The 21258-nt window shown below is 26.5% G+C and overlaps 2 protein-coding genes across 6 annotated transcripts; both read right to left on the minus strand.

Moving 5' to 3' along the window:
• Positions 1–673: 673 nt before the first annotated feature.
• LOC122720818 (prolyl 3-hydroxylase 2-like) lies at positions 674–11632 on the minus strand. Of its 2 annotated transcripts, XM_043947826.1 has the most exons (12): positions 11520–11632; positions 6620–7030; positions 6099–6363; positions 5120–5444; positions 4928–5053; positions 3994–4130; positions 3750–3908; positions 3063–3308; positions 2880–2975; positions 2650–2800; positions 932–1349; positions 674–849 (listed from the first exon to the last, which is right to left on the minus strand). In XM_043947826.1, the coding sequence occupies exons 2-12, from the start codon at positions 6925–6927 to the stop codon at positions 780–782; spliced, it is 2301 nt and encodes a 766-aa protein (XP_043803761.1). In that variant the 5' UTR covers positions 6928–7030; positions 11520–11632; the 3' UTR covers positions 674–779. The 2 variants fall into 2 exon arrangements, with proteins under 2 accessions (XP_043803761.1, XP_043803762.1); XM_043947827.1 differs by lacking the exon at positions 674–849 and having other exon boundaries at positions 1211–1349; positions 2576–2800.
• Positions 11510–20846, minus strand: LOC122720817 (microtubule-associated serine/threonine-protein kinase 3). Of its 4 annotated transcripts, none has more exons than XM_043947824.1 (22): positions 20713–20846; positions 20416–20608; positions 20228–20307; positions 20046–20148; positions 19150–19231; positions 18708–18810; positions 18415–18638; positions 18196–18271; positions 17860–18090; positions 17562–17793; positions 17154–17488; positions 16882–17054; positions 16653–16723; positions 16351–16578; positions 16044–16271; positions 15416–15968; positions 15070–15251; positions 14768–14988; positions 14372–14704; positions 13974–14039; positions 13234–13723; positions 11510–12672 (listed from the first exon to the last, which is right to left on the minus strand). In XM_043947824.1, the coding sequence occupies exons 2-22, from the start codon at positions 20567–20569 to the stop codon at positions 11576–11578; spliced, it is 5262 nt and encodes a 1753-aa protein (XP_043803759.1). In that variant the 5' UTR covers positions 20570–20608; positions 20713–20846; the 3' UTR covers positions 11510–11575. The 4 variants fall into 4 exon arrangements, with proteins under 4 accessions (XP_043803759.1, XP_043803758.1, XP_043803760.1 ...); XM_043947823.1 differs by having other exon boundaries at positions 19150–19213; positions 20392–20608; XM_043947825.1 differs by having other exon boundaries at positions 15446–15968; positions 20392–20608.
• Positions 20847–21258: the final 412 nt, after the last annotated feature.

Raw genomic sequence — 21258 nt, forward strand, 5'->3', positions numbered from 1 at the left:
CTACAGTAAATTTATATAAGCAAACATACTTGTTTGAAGCAGTTAATTTTAAAAAAATTAATTGTTTATAACTTATAAGATAAATAGTTATAATAATGCGATGTCTGTTATAAGTACAGAAAAATTGAATTTACAGTTCGATATATGTATATTTATCAATGTTCATTGTTTATTAATACCTTCGCTACCATACAACATATATACATATAAGATTAATATATTCGTGGGATATTTATAAAAGATCGATTTTAGAGATCAAAGTAAACATAAAAATTAGTATTCAATGTAAAATAAAAACGACTTTATCTTCTACATTCCATTTCCGTTCAGCTTCATCTAACATAAATTTAAATTGCTTATAACTTAATGAATAATTATGTTTATTTTATCTTTAAAATAAACGATATCCAAAAATGTCCCATAAATATATTAACTTTCTGTATATGATATCATATTTCAATTCTTTTATATTGAATACTATTTATTAATATTTATAACAAATTTTTTGTATTTCGATAATTATGCATGATTACATTTACTCACTATATTTTTAATTTTTTTTAATTTTTTTCATATTGTGTAAAATTAATATAATCAAAATATTTTTTTACAGTGATAACGAATGCATTATTAACAATACATTTTTTCAGGTCCCTAATTTAAATATCAGGCATAAAAATATATTATTCTTTAAATTGTTATTTTTTCATAGAAAAACTTCTAAAAATTATAATAAAATATTGTAGCTACCATCGAATTATTTAACTATATTTCTTTTATTAAAAATTTTTTAAAAAATATTTTAATAATTCATCATTATGAACATATTTAACGAGTGTATCTTCATATCTGAAAAATATATTTTTATTAAATTTTAAAAATCTAATCAATTTGATATTAAAAACATTCAATAAATTTCAATATTACTTACTTTAAAGGTATTTGAATGTCTTTTTCTTTAAAAGGACCAATTCGTTTAACTCTTTTTAAAATTGCCAAAGCTAATATCCTTTCATATTCCAAGTATATTTCATTTTGAGTGAACCATAATGCCAAAGCACATCTTTTACCTCGTGAAATGGCACGAACACCATGGAGATTTTCTTCACCGGCAGAAAATGCTACCATTCGTCCACAACGTGGCGAAACTATGTTATCCATTGCACGAATAGTGCGATCTTTAGCAAAAAAAAATTCTCCACCTTGGAAATCATCATTTAGATATAAAATCGCAGAATAATCTCTCCAAATATAAGCTGGACTTTCACGAAGACAAGTATTATTATTATTTAAAAGACAATTGTCTGCGTGAACTTGATGACTCAAATCATCTCGATCTACTGGCGAATCTGAAAAAAGAATAAAAAAAAATTTACTATTTTATTTTAAAATAATTTTATTCATCTTTTAATGTTTTTTGCCCTTTTTTTATTATATTAAGTTGAAAAAAAACATTTTGATAAATATATTAAAATTAAAACAAAATTAAATAATTTTATAGAAAAGGATTCATCTTTCCGATTTCAATGATTTTAAAATATATTATTAAAATCAATATTTTGAACAATTTTTTTCTAAACATATAACTATTGTTCGATATTAGTTTTTAAAATATCAAAAATACTTTGTATTATATACAAAGTATTAATATACAATAATACTATGTATTGTAAATAATTAGATAATTTAATGGATCTTCAATACTTTGATCCAATATATCTTGTCCATCTTTAGAAAGTTATTAACAAAAAAGAAGTAATCAATTACATATATATATTTATCTTTTTAACAACTTATATTATGGTTTATAACTTTATATAGTTACCTACCTAGTTTTAAATAGATGCTTTTTTATTTAATTTAATCTAAAATTAATTCGAAAAAAGGAACAGAATTTTTATTTAAAATGAAATAATATGCAAAAATCTGAAATATTAGATTGGGCTAGATGTAAATTTTTTTTTTTTTGGAAAGATTCTCGAAATTTCGATAATGTCTAGAATTCACAAGAATAATTGGGATTGCTATAAGAGAATCTATAGAATCCTAGATATTTTTAGACATACTGAATATTTTCGAGATTAATATTTTTGGATCCTTGCACTATTTAATTGATATAAATTGAAATATGTTTTTAAATATAATTATCTACTGATCTCAATTAAAAATTGTATTTATATGATAATATAAAAAATAGAAAAAGAGATATAAACAAATAGATTATTAAAGATAATAGGAATTATAATTATCTTTTCTATTATCTTATCTTTTATTGCACAATTTATCTAAAATCCTTATTTCAAATTCAGATTCCAAATCTATATCAAATCTTAAAAATGCGATATGATATTAAAAACATTTTTGTAAATATTTCGGAAACTAAAAAGTCGAAAAATAATCAGAATCAGAGCTGGCCGCGTAAAATGTTGGCTGACAACATATTTCAAGATTATTGATATTAGAAAGATGGATCTTTTTTCTACGTAATTACTCAGAATCATTCGTCTTCTGTTTTAAATTAGGAAATGATTATTTAGTTGTACTTTGACTGATCACCGTTATCCACGAATCGTACCAAGAGAATCGGTGCAACGCGATTTCAGCTGCAAAAGGAACCAGAAGCACGATGATGCATCAGATGAAAATTACCAGGTAGAGCTGTACGGCAGACCAAATGAGTGTAGGTGAAATATAGGTGTTGATCTAGTCCGAAATACCTATCCACATTGTCCCGGACTTGTTCGGTCTTTTCTAAAAGTAATTCTAACCATTCTGGTTCTATTTTCCCGATATAAACCATCTAAAATCATTATTGTCATTAATGTAAATTATCATCGTGTTATAGTATAATTTAAAGTAAGTAAGTAAGAATATTTTACCAAGGCAACTCTTCCTATAGTTATTCCTTCAAATTTTTCGTATTTTGAATGTGGACTTTTATTTTCAGTATAACCATCTCCTTCTATAGTGGTTATCTGTATATATGTAAATTAATTAAAATAATTATTGATAAAAAATGTAGATTTTAAAAAAGTAAGACAAAACTTTAGAATGATTCATACAGAAGCAAATTGCATTAAAGATTCACATTCGATAGAATTAAGAAAACCATCAGTTACGTAGCGATTTGTTCCACCAAGATCTTCCTCTTTTGCTATTGTATTAATATCATTTTTAATTCTACGCTGCTTTTGAATATTGAATATTTCGTGATCCTTAATTCGTTTCATTGAAAGATTATTCAATAATTTCGTGTAAGAAAACGAATGGCCTGGTGATGGGTGTCGTATTACTTCAACATCTGATTTCTGTAAAGAAATTTCTTTAAAAATAAGAATAAATCCTTAGAAATTAATGAAAAATTAATAAAAACTGCAAATTTTATGAAAAATTAAATGAATGATAGTTTGCATCCATGTATTTGGGTTGTATTACACAGGCGCTTCAACAAGAGATCGAATAGCACGACGCTTAATAGAAACTTAAATAATTTAAATGCAGATAAATAGTTATTTAATACAAAAAATATTTGTACTTGCAAATTTTTTTATTTTTTATTTTTTATTATTTTTTTCTTACAAAATTAGAAAAAAAATATGCATAAAGTTTTTAATTATATAATTATTGATATAATTGACTCATTTATATGTTTTACTATGTGCATTATTAAACAAAATCCATAAATATTTCACTCAACTTACAAATTTTAAATATTTTTTTTACAGATTTTTTTATATCTTATTTTTTACCTTTTTTAATTTTTTTGCTTTAGTATTGTTTATTTCTTTTTCCTGCTTCTTCTTTTCTTTTATCTTTTTGAATTTTTTATCTATAGTTAAAAATTCGTTAGAAATGTAATGCAAGAGACTTAATTCATATTCCTGTCTTTTTAGGTAAATAATGATTTCCTAAAAAAATTAATCATATTTTTTTAATTTTATATCAAAATAATATTATTTTATATTTTTATATTTTAATAATAAAATTAATTACCTGCCTAGGAGAAAAATAATCTTCCTTTACTTTTGGCTGAGTACTATAGTATTTTCTGTTTTGTAGCATTCTTGTGTCTACAGGATCGAAAAGTAAAAAACTTTCTACTGCGGCGCAAGCTGCCTTCAATTTTCCCACTACAAAAATATGTGATAGTACTTGTTTCTAAGATATCTAATGTAATATTTTGCAAGGTTATTCATAATAAGAAATAAAATGGTTAAACAAGAGAGATTAGATCAGCGACAAAAAACTAGATTAAGCAACAAGTCGGAACAATTTTCGCTGATTATTAAAATGATACGAGCTGACTACTTAGACAAGATTAATCCAATTAAATCTTTTTTAAGATATGACTAAGAACTTTTTAAAGAATTTAGTTCATTGTATTGTAATTTTAAATTTTTAAAATTAAATTCTGTATATTAAAATCTTTTTATTTATAAATTATCTTTATAGTTTAAAATTATCCTGCTTCATAAAATTGCTTTATATATAATTTGTAAAAATAATAAATATATAATCAGTGCAACATCAGCAATAAAATAATAACTTTATCTATTATTATTTGTCTTTATTTATAAAAAAAAAAATATAATATTTATTAAGTTATAAGAAATTTTAATATTAGATAAAGAGAAACAGAAATAGAGAGAATTGGCTTTTCATTACATCATCATTCTATTTTCGTCTTGCTTCATTTAATGCAAATTTAAATTGCTTATAATTTATATAATAATAATAATAATAAATAAGTTTCAATTGATATTTTATACCAATTTTTTTTTTTCTTTTCTTAAGGAATAGATTTTAATATACTAATATCTTATACACGTAAATATTGTATGTACGCAATCATAGCTCAAATCTTTTTTTCTTAATTTCTCAATTTTCAAAATTTATTTTATATATTTTTATAAATGAATATACTCACATTTATAATAAGAGAATTGTAAATAATCATAGTGACTCTTAAGTATATCTCTGCGGTAATCGCCATTTACATTGTTTAACATACGTGAACAAGCTCGTTTGCACTTCAAACAATATGCAAAATGATCTGAAAGACAGAAAGAATATTTTTAAAAGGTCATAATAATTTCCTTTTTTTTTTAGATTAACTCACTAGCGATTGAGGAAGTAAATTCTGGATGCCAGCCTTGATCAAAAGGACCTTCGCAATAAAATCTGCATTCTTCCTCTTCTTCTAAGTACAATTGTAACGATGTTTCGAACAAACTGATAGCTTTTGCGTAATCTTCGTTCTCATAAGCTGAGACTCCTTTAAAGTAGATGCTGACATAAAATGGTGTTTCTAAATTTACTACATTTTCTGTCTGCACCTCTGGTAATGTTAAATAACGTTTAAAAATATTCATGTTTATCTCGTTATCTGGATGAACAACTAAGAAAGTAAACAATGCATTGGCAGCATCTTGATATCGATTTTTCTGTGAAAGAAAATATCAGTGAAAAAAAAAAATAAAAATTAAAATTAAAATATATGATTAAAAAATAATAAAATATATATAAAATTTTATGTTAGAAAATTAACATTGAAATGGAGAAATTAATTATTATTTATTAGAAAGAATGAAAACCTATTGGCATCATATTTCACACAATCATGAGACTTGATTACTTCAAGGGAAATTTTATGGGTAAAACGTGACGCGTACAATGTAGTCTAATACTAAGTACCGATACATAGGCATACCAATTACGTAGGTTGGTCTTTACAACCGGACTTGTCATTCGGATTGTTAAACTCATTATTTACTAAAAAATTACTGGTATGGGGCTTTTGCAAAGTTACGATTGCACAAACACTTTTACTAGAAATCGCAAAATCATTTATGAAAAAATCTAAATACTAGATCTTTAATAAATTTAATAAATTTAAAATGCTGAAGTTATAATAAATTAAATAAAATAATAATAAATATATTCATATTTTATAATATGCGTTTATATAACAAATATTTATATTAGAAAATATAATTATTTTTTTATCGGTTTATTTATTATTAAATACATTCATTTTTGCTTTTCAGTTTACCTTAGTTCTTTACTTATATTTACAAAATTATTAATTTTTTATTTACCTGATAGTAACAATTATGCAAGTATTCATAAACACGACGTTCCACTAATTTTTGTTCGATATCACGTGACAACATTTTGAGCGCTTTTGAACCGGCGATTTCACGATATTCCTGATTGCACGTTAGAAGACAAAGTGTCTCTCTCACCTTTTTCTCATAAAAATGCAAATCTTCAATGTTTTCTGGAAAAATTGGTGCTGTACCGGCAGCATATACACGGCATTTTTTCCTACAGTTTATTATCATTCGCTTATAAACTTTATATCTGAAAAATATTAAATATAAAGAAAAGTAATGTAATAAGGCACTTTCTATTTTATCATTTTTTTAAATTGTGTATTGAATCTTCTATTTTTCTTCAATATAAATTTCTATGAACATACATAGAATTAATTTGTTATGTATATATCAAATATTTTTTATAAATTAGTTTTTTTTTAATTTTTGATATACTATTTTTATTTATGTTAGTTTTTGTTTTTTTTTTTTTTTATAATTCATAATTTTAGTTTCAGATTTACCTATGAGAAACTGCGTTGAAGTTTTCAATACAGTAGTCCCAATCTTCCTCGAGATAAGCATGAACAGCATCCATGAAGAGTTCATTCAGAGTTCTATTCTGTAGGTATCTATCCTCTTCATTCTGTTCTTTTAAATCTATGCGCTCGTCACTTGGGATTATGTTGTATAGAGTATCATTACTGGCAATGATCGTGCCACAGAAGAACAAGAGTACGATAAGCATCATTGTACTATTCAACCGTCTCGATTCATACTGAAGATCTTCAAGAACTATAGCTGTAACTTTGAGAGATGTTGATCCACACATGAAGCGTACGGCGTACGTAATCACCTATCCCCCCTCTCTCTCTCCAATTGCTCCTTCACCAGTCACCAAATGTGGCTACAGTGCTGTATCATAATCATGGATCCTCGACCCATTAAAGATCGATATATTTTTTTTAGAAATATAAAAGAAAAGACTAAAAGTTTTAAATTTATTTTAATTAATAGAAAATTTAGATTCTTAGCTTTTTAAAAAATTTTTGAATTTTATAAAATTTTAATTTTTCAAAAAAACAGAAAAGATGAAATTGTAATGGATTTACTATGATCAATGTTTCAATATATATATATATATATATATTTTTAGAAATAAATAACTTCATTCATTAATATTTTCAATGATGTGCTGTAGAATCTAATCTTTTCTTTCATTTTTCCGAATAATAATGTAGACTCATAAAGAGTTTCGATCTAAAAATCAAAAAAGACAAATATTTTATTATCAAAATGAATCATATTTTATCAATGTATGATATAATTATATTTCATAAATTTGAATAATTAAAATTTCCCGAGTTAATCTTAATATTAATATAATATTTAAACATGTGATTAACAAGAAAACAAATATTCTACAAAAATTTTCATATAATTGTTTTTTATTTTATTAATTTAAATTTTTTTTTTAAAATGTATCAATTAAAATGAATATTGAACAATATCTTTTTAAATATAATATAGATCAATTTTTATATTGCTAAATAAATTACATGTTTTACTATTGTTTAAAAAAAAAAATTATTTGATTTCTTTGAATTGTTAATTGTTCTTGATTTATTAAATTGAAAGAAAGCGAATTGTTCTAAATATTATGAAAATTATACTTAATGTCACACTTAAAAAATACTAATGTAAAAGAATGATTCTGAAAAATGTCTCCCAAGTACATTCACCGTTGACCTGCTCCAATTTTTATTTTTCTTTTCATTCAAACATCGATATCGATCATGTTGGCATCGATGCTACGATATGAATGGAACTGAAAGGATAAATAACGAAATGTATAATAAGAAAACGAAACTATATTTCACGTGGAGAGAATGTAATATAATTATCAAACGTTCATTAAATTCATTAATAAAGATTCAAGAAAATTCTCATGGAGAATATCCGTTTACTTATCACAAAGAAAGAAAAATAACAACAATATCATTGAAGATCTTAGAAAGGAGCGAAGAAAAAAAGTAAATTAAAAAAAAGCTCAAATATTAATTGCAAAATGCTTTTCCTACATTTTTTTTCTACAATTTGATTATCTATGATTGAAATAAAATATTTTCAATTAATATGCAGTGCTGTTTTTATAAATATTTATTCCTTATTATTAATTTTTCGATTGTTTTTGCGAAACAAGAAAGGGAAATGTGTGGAACAAAATGATGTTTTCAAAGCTTTTTTGAATTTTTCGTGTTTTTTGTTAACGAATTGAAAATTTTAAACGATTTAGTTTCAAAAATATTATTTGGCCTCAACAAAGAATCATCTTGTTTTTCATCTCATAAAATAATTTCTAACAAATTGATGAATTTTATACAGTAATTATAAGCTATGACAATGTAACGAAAAAATGTTTAACAATCAAAATATCGATTATCTTGAAATATATATTAAAAATTTCTCTTTCTTATTTCGTGATAATTCAAATAGAATTCACGTATTCATGAATAATTTATTCGATATGATTTCGATTCGAATCGTTATTGTAATTTCTGAATATTTAGCTCATATCTATGATCAGTTCTTATAATTAAGAACTCGGTTTTTTTTTTGCTCTCCATCCTATATCGTTAATTAACATTACTTATACATCTAAATGCAAAATGAGAATGAAAATGATCTATAAAGCGAAAATAATGAAAATAACAATGATCGTGATTTTTTTACGCTTCTACAAAATTCTTCTTAATTTCATTACATATTATATATCTACTACGATTGATTAGTAATATGCGACCATTGAAATCTTTCGGGACGATTGTTTATTTGTTTCTTCGAATTTTTTTTAGTTTTAAAATCCACATCGAATATATTCTTTTTCTTTTTTCATTTTTAAAAAAATTTAATATCATACGAGATGCCCGCAGAAAAACATTTCACGTTTCCCTGGACCTTTTTTGTTCACGATCACTATAAATTTATATTTTTTAATTTTTTTAATTTTCTTATTCTTTCATTAATTCCATTAGCCTCATCGAGCAGTGAATTCGTCGGATTCGAAAAAACGCGCAAGCTGCCTCGAAATCCTCGGGAAACGCAATACAACTACTGACTCTTAACTATAAGACAACATCAACACTATAACATCGATCATATATCAACCATACATATGCTAAGCATAGAAAAGAGTATGCGGACAGATAAGAGAGACGCAATAGTGGCTGTCTAAAAAAGTCTTAATAACATAGAATATCATGCAATTGTCGAATAATCGACCCACGAGCTTCTTATTAAGTTTTAAGATTAATTGTGACACTTCACCTATTTTATAAACAAATAAAAAAATTGAATATAGTCGAATTATTTTTGATATATGAAATAAATTAATATATAAGATAAACAATATAACAATAATTTCGCTTAAAATTTATCACGAGTATTTGTCCGCATTAAAGAAATTCTTCGGACAGGGGTAAAGATGATTATGATATTTGTAACCATGTCTCATGTCTCATGATACTGATTAATTCTCTAAAAAAAAGCCAGTTTCTCTTATCGTCTATTCTTATATTTAAAACAGCGTACAATATATAACGCAATATGAATTCATATTTCACTCTTAATGATCGATATCGCGCGGCTAAGTTATTCCACTTTCCTCGTTGCTAATAAACGCCAAATACAAACTTATTCTCATTCTCTTGAAAAAGAGAAAGAGAAAAGATGTAATACTACAATTGCTTGGCTTATTATTAATACAATGATGATCAATACATTTAAAAATCGATGGAAACGAAATTTATCTTTGTATGGCAGAGATACACATGTATTATATGTATGTATATGTATATCATATTATTTTTTATGGCAATGTTTCCTTTTTCGTACAATAAGCGAATTGTGAGAGAAGCGTCGAGAAATGTGGTGGACAACATATGAAGACCGAAAATTACGGCCTGTTTCACTACTTTTTTTTTTCGCGATTGAAGCATATACTTCTGCCATTAATTAATATTATAGTTTTTTTTTATATACAAAATAAATTAACAAATACCTAATACTAAAAAATGATTATAACGCGTTTTAGTGGACCAAATTTGGTTTCCACAACACTCGTAATTCTTGTTCTTTTTTATCGCTGAAAAATTTTCAAGATGCTTCCAATACGATATGTTTTCCGTTATCTTGCTTTTTATTTCTTGCTTTTTAATTTTTCTTTCTTGTTATTTATTTTGTTTCTATTTTTATCACTTTCTGTAAATAAATGAGTGATTTAGGTACTTTAAATTTATTTGAGAGCACCAGTTCTTACGCGCAAGAATACCCTGAGCAGTAAATGTTAGCACCACACAAAAAAATTCGCATTAATTTCAATTAAATACATCACAGTATATATATATAGTCGAATCGAACTGAGAAATGTTAATATTATTATATTAACGGAAATGATTTGTACACTAATTATTGTGGCGATGATCATTTACCGTATATATTCGCATAATAGATTGATTTCAAAAAACCTTTCTAAAAATTTATTTCATAATCAATATCAAATGAAGTATATAATATATACAAAACAAGTAATTATTTAACAATTCAAAACTTCATGAAAAATATTTTTTAAATATTTTATAGTTATTATAAATAAAAACTAATTAACTTTTTTTCTTTCAAATATTCAATTTTTATATATTATAATGTAAAATATATATTTTTAAATATTTTTATATTCATATCATATTAAAAAAAAAATTATTACAAACTTTTACGTTTACACTAAGAACACGAATATATACGATATATATTATTTCTATTCTTTATTTCTTTTTTAATTTCACGAATATTACACGTATTGGAAAGCTATCTGTATGCGATTTGCTAACTGCTATATGTTGATTCATATATGGTGTGTTAATAATTAGACATAAATGTAAATGAGATCGTTTAAATACTGTAGCCGAAGTGTAAATTACTCCAATTTTTTCGTCCCTGTTTTTTTAATTTCTCGCAGAGAATTAGCAATAGTAATTTCAACAGATTGCATTCATTTGAAACTGTTGAAATAATACTTAATTGCAATTATCCTCTATTTTTATCTCTAAGTTTATATTCAATGATTGTATGACAAATTATTCAATTATAGAGTAATGCAGTATACCGCTATATCAGCTAAAGCTACATGTTCAGGTATGTTATTCAATGGAAGCCTACATTTATTTAATTCAAGTAGAAATCACTTCTTTTTAAAGCTGTAAACTTTAAATTAGTATACTTTTTTTGATTTGCTACCTTTCTAATCTTATTCAAGTTAAAATATGCACATCAATATATTCATTAGATATTCAATTTTGTTTTTTTTGTAAAATTTGATTGAAAAGAGAGACAAGTTTAAAAAAAAACAGATCATCTGATAATTACGCGCAAATATTTATCTTGTTACATCCTTAAATCAGGATCATTTGAACAATAATTATTTAATTGTTTTTCTTATCCTTTCCAGATCCCATAACCTCAAATGTATTCAAATGTTGTGTAGATGAAACATTACTTGTGCTTTCAGAGCCATCAATTTTGTACTTTTTTGATATTTTCTTTCCTTCTGAATTAGCTTCTGAATTTTTTGAACTAGCTGTTTTTTGCTCAATCACTTTATGAGGTACAATTATTTTTTCATTGTTTTGAAGCAGTTTCTGAGATACAACCTGTGGCACTTTCTCATTGTTTTGAGACTTCTGTTGTACAGTTTGCAAAATACCTCTTTCGTTGGTTTGCGAAAATTTCTGAGTAGAAAATTGTGAGTTCTTATCATTACTTTGTAATATTTTATGATACGAAGATTGTGAATTTTTTTCATTGCTTTGTGGCAATGCTTTCTGCGATGAAGCTTGCAAGCTTTTTTCAAAATTCTGAGATTGCTTATGAGATGGATTTTGTGAACAGCGCATTTGTATGTTAAAAGAATTATCCAATTGAACTCTTTCGTCAATTTTATTAATAGTTGCGCCTTCTGAATTCTTTGTGGATAAATTCTTTTTTTCCTTCTTCAATTCAACACGATCATTGCGCTCTGTAATATTTTCTAATTCTGTCAATTTATTTGTAGAAGTATTATTTTTATCGACCTTCTCTAAAGATAAAACTTCTTTCGAATAATCATCAGCCTTTGAACCGGTCGGTGAATCTTTTTCCTCTGCTATTCTGGGTAACTGTGTACTACCACAAGAATTAGACATACCCACATTTCCCAAATTGATTGATATTCCATGAGATATTTTCGAATAATCTGATTTCGATTCTGTTGACACTTTCTTTTCCACTTTCGAGTCATTTGGTTCTTTATAGTTGTCACTGCACTCCTCAGATGTTTCTGAATAGGATTGAGCTATGGTTGTACGAGGAGTCACTTTTACCACTGAGTTTGCTAATGGTGAAATTGATGTTTTATTTTCTGCAGATCGGGGATGAAGTCTGTCTGGACTAAGTGCTCTTCTTAATAATGGAGAACCAGGTTCTGCTGATTTCGGTCGTCCATAACTTTTTTTCTGATTGTTTGGCGTTGATAAACAAACTCCTAGATGTAAGAAACATATATCTATCATTTATTTTATTCTAAATACAATAACTTAAAGATTCTATATGAACTTTGTTTGACATTTTATAATATTCAAAATCATTCAAAATCATGTTGATTTGATTATCATAATGAATCAAAATACTAAATTAGTTGAATCATTTTATTTTATAGATATTATATTTTTATTAAATATTTTAATAATTTTGATAGTTTTAGCTTTTTTTTTAATTTTTTTGATTATTTTTATGTATTTGTACTTTTTAGTTTTGTATTAAAAAATTTGTAATAAAATTTTTAGATTTTGATAAGTTTTTTGATGCTAATATTATCATATCAATCATCATATATCATATCATATTAATCATTAAAAAGATTCATAAAAGGTAAATATTGAAATAAATTGTAATTGGCTCTTATAAATAAACAATTTATAAATTAATTCGTAATTAATAATCAACATGTTAAATTAAAATCACTTATTTATTATTAAAGATTCAACTATTTAAATGTCAAAACAAGGTCATTTCAAATTTATTAACTTTATTGTTTTATAAATACCTGGACTATAAGACTGTGTAGTATTAGAACTACCAGGCTGATGTCCTGTAGGGAATGCTAATGGACTAGGACTTCTGGTAGGACTAGCAGGAAGCGGCGACGGACTCGGAGTTCTAGCTAACGGAGACAATGGTATATGTCCAACTGATTTTCTGCGATTCGGCGAATGAATATTTTTTGCAGCTGTATGCAACTTGTGTTTCAAACCGTGAAGTGTACTTGGTCTCTGATAATGAGATTGATTGGCAATAGTGGATAAATTTGTAGTAGATGTAGAAGAACCAGGAGAGGAAGAATTTGGACTGGAACAAGGACTCGAATTTCCCGTGGAATGATAAGAATCCGAGCTAACACGGTTTGTTGGAGGTGAAGGACTGCAAACGGACTTCGTACATGTTGCAAAGTATGGTGATGTCTCTTGGGAACGTGTAAATGATTGGAACGATCGACTAGGCGTTACCATTGATGGTGAACAAATTCCTGCAGCCATCTGAAAAAAATTGTGTAATATTTCTGTTTAATAATAAATATGTTAATCAAATCATCAAATGTTTTTCCTTCTAATGCTCAAATTTTTTGTGATCGGTGTACAGTGTAGAATTTTGATATTGTCACGAACAATAAGAAAAACACATATTTAAAAGCTGCCACGGGATTGTATTGGACAAATAAGTATTGATAAAAAAAAACAGCAACTAAAACATAGCTAGCAATTCACGAAACGTGACGAAAAATCATACCATAAGTGGAGGTTTGCTGTCGCTGGATAGAATGGGTGCTGACAATGGACAACTGATAGTTAATGGCTGCAATAAAAAAAAAGTAACACTTAACATAATAACGTGTGTTGCATTAAAATTGCCAGTGCTTTAGTATTTATGCCGCGATCAGTAGCAGTAATAAGTGTAGTAGTAATATAGTATACAATAATAATAGTTATTATGATAATAATATTGGAAATCTTAAAAGAAAAAGAAAAGAAAAAATTATATAAAATATAATACATTCATAGTTCAAAACATTTTTTTAAATGTTTACAATTGATACTCAAAGAAAATTGATTTAAAAATGATGTATTTTTAAAACATTTTTCAATAAAAAAAATTATAAAGCAAAAATCAAAAATATACTTTTATACCTGTTGCATCTCTACGCTAGCTCGTTTCGAGCTAATTCGTTTAAAAAGGGATGTTTTTCGTTTTTTATCTGAATGATCACGTTTCAATTTGCGCTGTTTATGTAATGTTCTGCGAGCCATTTTACTTTGAGTCAAATCTCGTTTTCTTCCTCCTGTTTTGATACTAGTATTTTCTAATGGTGTACTACGCAATGTTACGTGATCACCGCCACTTAACATCAACTGAAGAACTTGTATATGATATAAACCCTGCACTGGTTCACCATTTATATGTGTTATGAGATCGCCTGGTCTTAAACCAGCTTCAAAAGCTGGACTAGATTGATCTACAGCCTATAAAATGTATGAAATAAATATAATCGGACTATGCTATTTTGATAATAATTCATAACATACCATAACTAGATGATGCATGGTGTAAAAATCACTGTCACCATAGTAAACTCTAATCGTATGTACAGTGAAGCCAAATCCACATGGTCCTCTGCGAATAATAATTGGAGGTTTCAAACTAGTTACCAATGGACTCAATTCGCGACAAGGAGACGTATCTCTTGAAGATGCAGTGGATGATCCACCAGGAGATTCAATTGGTTGAGTATTTAATGATGCATCATCTGGAAATATTGCTCGATTTAATAATTATAAATGAACATTATAATGTAATATGCAATAATTTAATTTATAATAATATGTACAAGAAAAATCACTGGTTGGTATAACTAATGATAATCCACTAGTGGATGCAGACTTTATCACGGATCGTGATTTTTGTTTTACGGATGGTATAATTGGTATGGCGCTAAATGATTCAAAAGAATCAGTACTAGAATTATGTTTACTTTCTTCAGTTGTATCTCTGTTTGCAATTAAATCCAACCTGAAATAAAATTTATTTATTATATTCACAGATTTAATTTTAACCACACATTGAAGAAGTGAATGATTCATATGCATTGATAAGGCATTGATTTCTAGAGAAGTGGAGTCAATTTTGTGATAACGATTATAATGTTTGGGAAGATGTATGTTTGAATGACTCACATGTGTTCATCATCAATGCATATACTGAACCTGGGCAGCTTATCACGGGAATGCAAATGTCGTTTTCTCTGGATTTGGGGACTGATGTCCTCAGATTCCGTTTGCGAAGAATCAGGTGTGCTTAAACTGATGGATGTCCCTTCTATTTGATTATTCCTAATAACTGTTAATTGAGATTCGCCACTGGTTACTGTGGCAGGGCTCGTGAACGATGCATTTGACTTATCCGCTTTTGGAGGTGTTTCAATGTTTGTAATTTTAATAGATGAAGATCGATTTTTTTCTGGTAGAGTCGATTCCGCTAACTTTGATGGAGGCGTGGTTGAACTATTAGATCCAGAAGACAATTGCGCGACTGTTCGTTCAAGCTCAGTACGGAATAATTGTTTTTTAGAAATATCTATCTCTGTTTGTTCGGGATTTATTTGAGGTGGACGAGTTTGAGATATTTTTCGTGATTGTGGAGAATATGAAGAAAATGATCCGAACAAAGGAGAATCATCGGTATCATCAGTATCGTCACCTATATCATGATTATATCTATCCATACGAGCTGGAATATTATTTTTTTTTAATATTTCAATATTAATTAAAAAATTAAAAATTATACTGTATATAATATACATACTATCAAAATAACTTGTATCCTCATCATTGACTAATTGTGGCACGAATTCAGCCTTTTGTCTGAGTAAACTATTCCAATTTACTCCATAAAAATATAAGTGTTCTTTTACTTCATGAGATCCACCAGTGCCTAAACGATCCCTAGGACTTTGTTGCAATAGTGCTGTTATAATGTCCTTAGCTTCTGGCTGAACAGGCCAATCATCTTCATCTGGCCACTCGATATCATCTGTATAATTTTTTATTAATTTTTGTTTATATTTTTTAATAATTTTCAAGTAATTTTTGTATCTTCCAGCAATATTTACCATTAACTGTATGAGCAAATAATTCTTCCGGAGTATCACCAAAGAATGGTACACAGCCAATTAAAAATTCATACAATATAATTCCCATAGACCACCAATCAACAGGTTTGCCATATCCCTGACGCAATATAACCTCAGGAGCAATATATTCAGGTGTGCCAAACACTTGTTTATCCGAAAATTGTCTCGTATCTCTGTCGATATAACCCTCATAAAGATTTGTTGCCACTGAAAATATAAGAAATTTTGTTATAACTATTGAACTATATGTTTCAAAAATATTGATTTTCTGCGTCACTTACAAGACATAAGACCCATTTTACTGAGACCAAAGTCAGTAAGTTTAATATGACCAAGAGCAGTAATAAGTAAACTAAAAAAAAAAAAAAAACAATATAAAATATTAATATAATATTTTAAAATATTATAATATTAAAATATTATAATTTAATAATAAAATATATATAAAGAATAAAATATTGATATAATAAAATATGAATAAAAAATAAAGAAAAAAATTTTTTTACATACTTGTCAGGTTTTAAATCTCGATGAACAATACCATAACTATGTAAATATTCAACAGCTAAGACAGTTTCCGCGAAATAAAATCTTGCCATGTCCGGTGGCAATGGACCGATGTTTTTTAATAGATTTGCACAATCTCCGCCTTCTACATATTCCATTACTAAGCACAAGTGTTTCTATGTAATTAAATAATAGTTGATACAATTATATAGTTAAATTGATATATTATTTATATATATTTATATTTTTTAAAATTCAAAATAATGTATACGTACTTTTGTCTCAAAACTACAGTACATAGAAACGACAAATGGATTGTCTGTAAAACTCATTATATCTCTTTCAGCGAAGACTTGTTCTACTTGATTTCTTAGCATCAAATTGTTTTTATTTATTTTCTTCATGGCAAATCTTTGACGTGTAGTTTTTTCTTTAACCAGATATACTGCGCCGTATGCACCATTACTAATAAGTTTTAAAACTTCATAATCACTTTCACATGGAATACGTTGAGATTTATCATCATCTTTATTTGGACTCGAAGCGATTTGTAAATTACTATCGCTCGAACTAGCTGAATCTTCTAATTTATTTAAATCTTCTTGCAATTCTAAAATATAGAGATATATTTAATTTTACTAATTATTATTGAAAAAAAAAAGAAATTATAAAATAAATGTTACCTGATATTGGATCTCTATTAAGAGAAAGTTTGTTAATAATATATTGTGGTATATCTGTTTTTATTCCTGCATTAATTTTTGCTTGGCCCTCAGCTTGTTCGAGTAAATGATAAAATTCTTCAGGATCGAATTCTAAACATTCCAATAAACGAGCTGGACGCGATATTACCAATAACAATTTTTTAATAAGTCCTGTTAATCTTGTTGCTGCTTCAAGTGATTTATCTTTTGTCTAAAAATAAAAAAGATATTTATTATTATTTATTTATTTCTATCATATAAATTTTTATGAAATTACCTCCATTAATAAATGTTCCAAATTTTCACTCATTTCATAAAAATATCTAGTTGTAATTAATTTTTCTTGAGATTTTTGCAAACAGTCTCTTGCCATTTCAATTACTTGATGATGTACAAATCTTAAAATTGGAAGAGAATCTTGAGTCATATTTGCCATTACTTCATATTCATCTAGCTCTTTGTTTTCATTGATAAAATTAGTTAAACGTTCTTCCATTTGTTGTGTAGCCTAATCAAATAATTTTTAAATAACAAAATTGTTGTTATATTTTGTAAAATTACAAAATGTTTATATATATATATAATATATAAATATATTTAGTTGAAGTTTTACCTTGGGAAATCTTTCTTTATAAAGAGTATTCATCATAACAATTTCGCTATCTAATACAGGAGAACGACTTGGACTGCTAAAATTGAAATAAAACATACAATTGCACAAAAATGTTACAAACAATATTTTTCAAAAGATTGAAAAAAATAAAATTATATGAATAATATAATATTCATAATAAATTACAATACTTTACTATATATATTTTACTATATTTACCTTAAACTTCGTGAACGAGGTCTATGTAATGGTGATCTACGGCCCTCTTCATCAAGGCTAAGAGATACACTGCCAGGAATACTCGAAATACTAGAACCTGGAAAACCTGGATGCGAAGAACAAGGTGTACCAGGTTTAGAAAAATGGCAAGAAAGCATACGTAATTCATCCTTGGTGGGAACATTTGGAAGTTGATGCAAGCGTTCTTGACTTGAATACTGTGACTAAATAAATAAACTTATAAATTTTTTTAATCATTATCAATGTTTTCATTCTTCAACAAAATAACTAACCGAAACATTACTAGAGCCTGGTGTTGTCCCATAACCACTAGATGGTAAACTAGCAACTGACCATCTTCTCCCATCTCCAGTTCCTGTAGTACCTCCACCAATTCTAAATATTATATATGTTTTAGTGTGAAAAAATAATTTAGAATTATTGATATAATATATATTGTCTGCTGAAAAGTTAGTTTTTGTATTTATAAATATACATATAAGGCAAATACTTTATGATAAAATCTTACACGTTCCATATTCTTCGTTTTTTAATTTTATTACAGCCTAATTTCGATAGCAGCATTTGTTTTTTTTACTATTAATAATGTATTAAGAATACGATACTTACAATAGAAATCTATCTATATAGATAAACTTATATAAATAACTTATATAAATAAACAAGTCAAATTTAAATAGACTAAGAATAAGACTAAATATGAAATAGAAATACCTTTTAATTGGAGCAAAAGCAAAATGTGGACTTGATGACATCCTAGGACTTTCTAGGGGACTGCCTACAATCGGGACAAACGCTATATAAGGAAATAAGTAGTAAAAAAAAATTAGTTCTTTATAATGAGTTAAATTGTATAAAAATATAGAATACATGTTTTTATAATTATCTTCATTAATTAAAAAATAATTTTAAAAAACAAGTTTAAAGATAGAAGTTAAAGTTTCTAAAATTAACTGCATAAATTGGAAATTGTTATAATTATATTGTGATAATTATTTTAACTGATTTAAACATGGATATTTAATATATTCAATATATATTTATTTAATTTATAGAATACTATATAGGATTCTTTGATTGATCAATTTTATAGTCCAAAACACAAAAGTTCATATATAAAAATATTGGACTTATTTATTAAGATATAAGTAATTAAAATTTTCATTATACAGAGCGAGACAGAAATAAAATGAGACTATCTTCATTACACTACTTTTACATTCTATTTCTGCTTCGTTTTACTTGTAATAATAAATAAATTAATAATTAATAATTTAATAATCTTAATTAACATTTTACTATATCAATTTTTATATTTGTTTTTTATATTTGTCATTAAAAATGATCAAAAATATGTCATAAATATATTAAATATCTATATTTACGTATATCTATATGTATATAAAAATTCACACACACATATATATATATATATATACTTAAAAATATTGGACAAAATTGTATCAAAATTGTACTTATAAAATATATTTTTATAAAATATATAGCATTCATAAATAGTTTATATATTAACATATAAAATATTATTAAAACGTTATATATAATATTATATATAATAATATAATAAATTAAAAACATTTATAATTATATACCTGATAGTGGTGAATGACAACGTGGTAAAGTTGGAGATGTTGTTGCAATAAAAGATTTACGATGAGCTGCTTTAGCAGTACGTCGAGGAATGTTAAAATCACGCTAAAAGAAACAACAATGATTGTCAATCATTATATTTTTAGTTATATTTTGAACATTTTAAACATAGAATATTACTAACCATATGAACTGATAAAGAAGGTGCAGATTTTCCAATTGCAGAATTCCTCATTCGAACTAGATTTGATAATTCTCCACTGACTAAAAATATTAAATGATTAATATAAATGATTAATAATTATGAAAAATAAATAGATAAATGAAATAAAATTAAATTTTATTAACCAGGTCGCACTGGAGCTTCCTTACTCTCCATTTTAGATGGAATTGGATGTTTTTGTATTTCTGCCTCAGTACTACAAGCAGATTCTTCACTTTCAGCTTGATCAAATACAAGTACTCTGGCTGAATTGCCATGAGATCGAAGACGAGGTCTACTAGGTCTATTTCTATTCTGATCCATATTTGTCCTATTGTTTTTGTCTTCAATTATTTATATTACCTAAAATTAAATAAATTGTTTAATCATTTTTATTTTTGAAAAAAATGTTGACATTAAAGAATTAAAGAAAAAAAATATTATGAATGCAAATAATAAATATATACCTGACTCAATTTGTTTTATTCACAGGAAAGAAAACAAAGCAAGAAATAAGTCTGATAAACGAGACTATCGGAAAATTCACAATCCATTCTTTCTTATAAAAGTTCGATCGAGACTGACAGTTTAAAATCGGTTGAATGCACGAGTTGGAAAAGCATTTGTGTATGCCTACACTTTTGATAGCTTAAAATGCCGTCTCACATACAATCCTTTCTTATGCTGTTGCTGCTGTATGAAAATTCATAACATATAAAAGAACAGGAAATAAATTATACTCTGGTCGATTGAAAAGGGAACTGTAGGCGATTCGAAGAATCGAAGCAGGGACCCGTTTTAAATAAGATGTATATACCTGTAGACGAAAGAGAGAGAAACAAGAGTCCAACGAAAGAACAGAAGCGGGATATAAGAGGTTCAACGAGAGAAACAAGAGAAGAAAATACACAACACTAAGCACACATAATGGATATGAACATAGCAGGAGGAAGATAAAAGATACGCGATTTACCGGGCACAACGGGCATGTCCTCTGAGGACAAGCGGCCCGG

The sequence above is a fragment of the Apis laboriosa genome, unplaced genomic scaffold (assembly GCF_014066325.1).
Source record: "Apis laboriosa isolate Shangri-la unplaced genomic scaffold, ASM1406632v1 scaffold1321_cov151, whole genome shotgun sequence".
NCBI lineage: Eukaryota > Metazoa > Arthropoda > Insecta > Hymenoptera > Apidae > Apis > Apis laboriosa.

Excerpts from the sequence above, each read along its gene's own strand:
- LOC122720818 (XM_043947826.1), bottom strand. The coding sequence starts at position 6,927 with ATGTGTGGATCAACATCTCTCAAAGTTACAGCTATAGTTCTTGAAGAT. Across the intron at positions 4,131-4,927 it reads ACAATTCTCTTATTATAAAT|TGGGAAAATTGAAGGCAGCT; the intron begins GTGAGTATATTC and ends ATATTTTTGTAG. Across the intron at positions 3,309-3,749 it reads AAGCAAAAAAATTAAAAAAG|AAATCAGATGTTGAAGTAAT; the intron begins GTAAAAAATAAG and ends ATTTCTTTACAG.
- LOC122720817 (XM_043947822.1), bottom strand. The coding sequence starts at position 20,569 with ATGGATCAGAATAGAAATAGACCTAGTAGACCTCGTCTTCGATCTCAT. Across the intron at positions 16,724-16,881 it reads CGAGATTTAAAACCTGACAA|TTTACTTATTACTGCTCTTG; the intron begins GTATGTAAAAAA and ends TTTTTTTTTTAG. Across the intron at positions 16,579-16,652 it reads TAAAATGGGTCTTATGTCTT|TGGCAACAAATCTTTATGAG; the intron begins GTAAGTGACGCA and ends TTATATTTTCAG.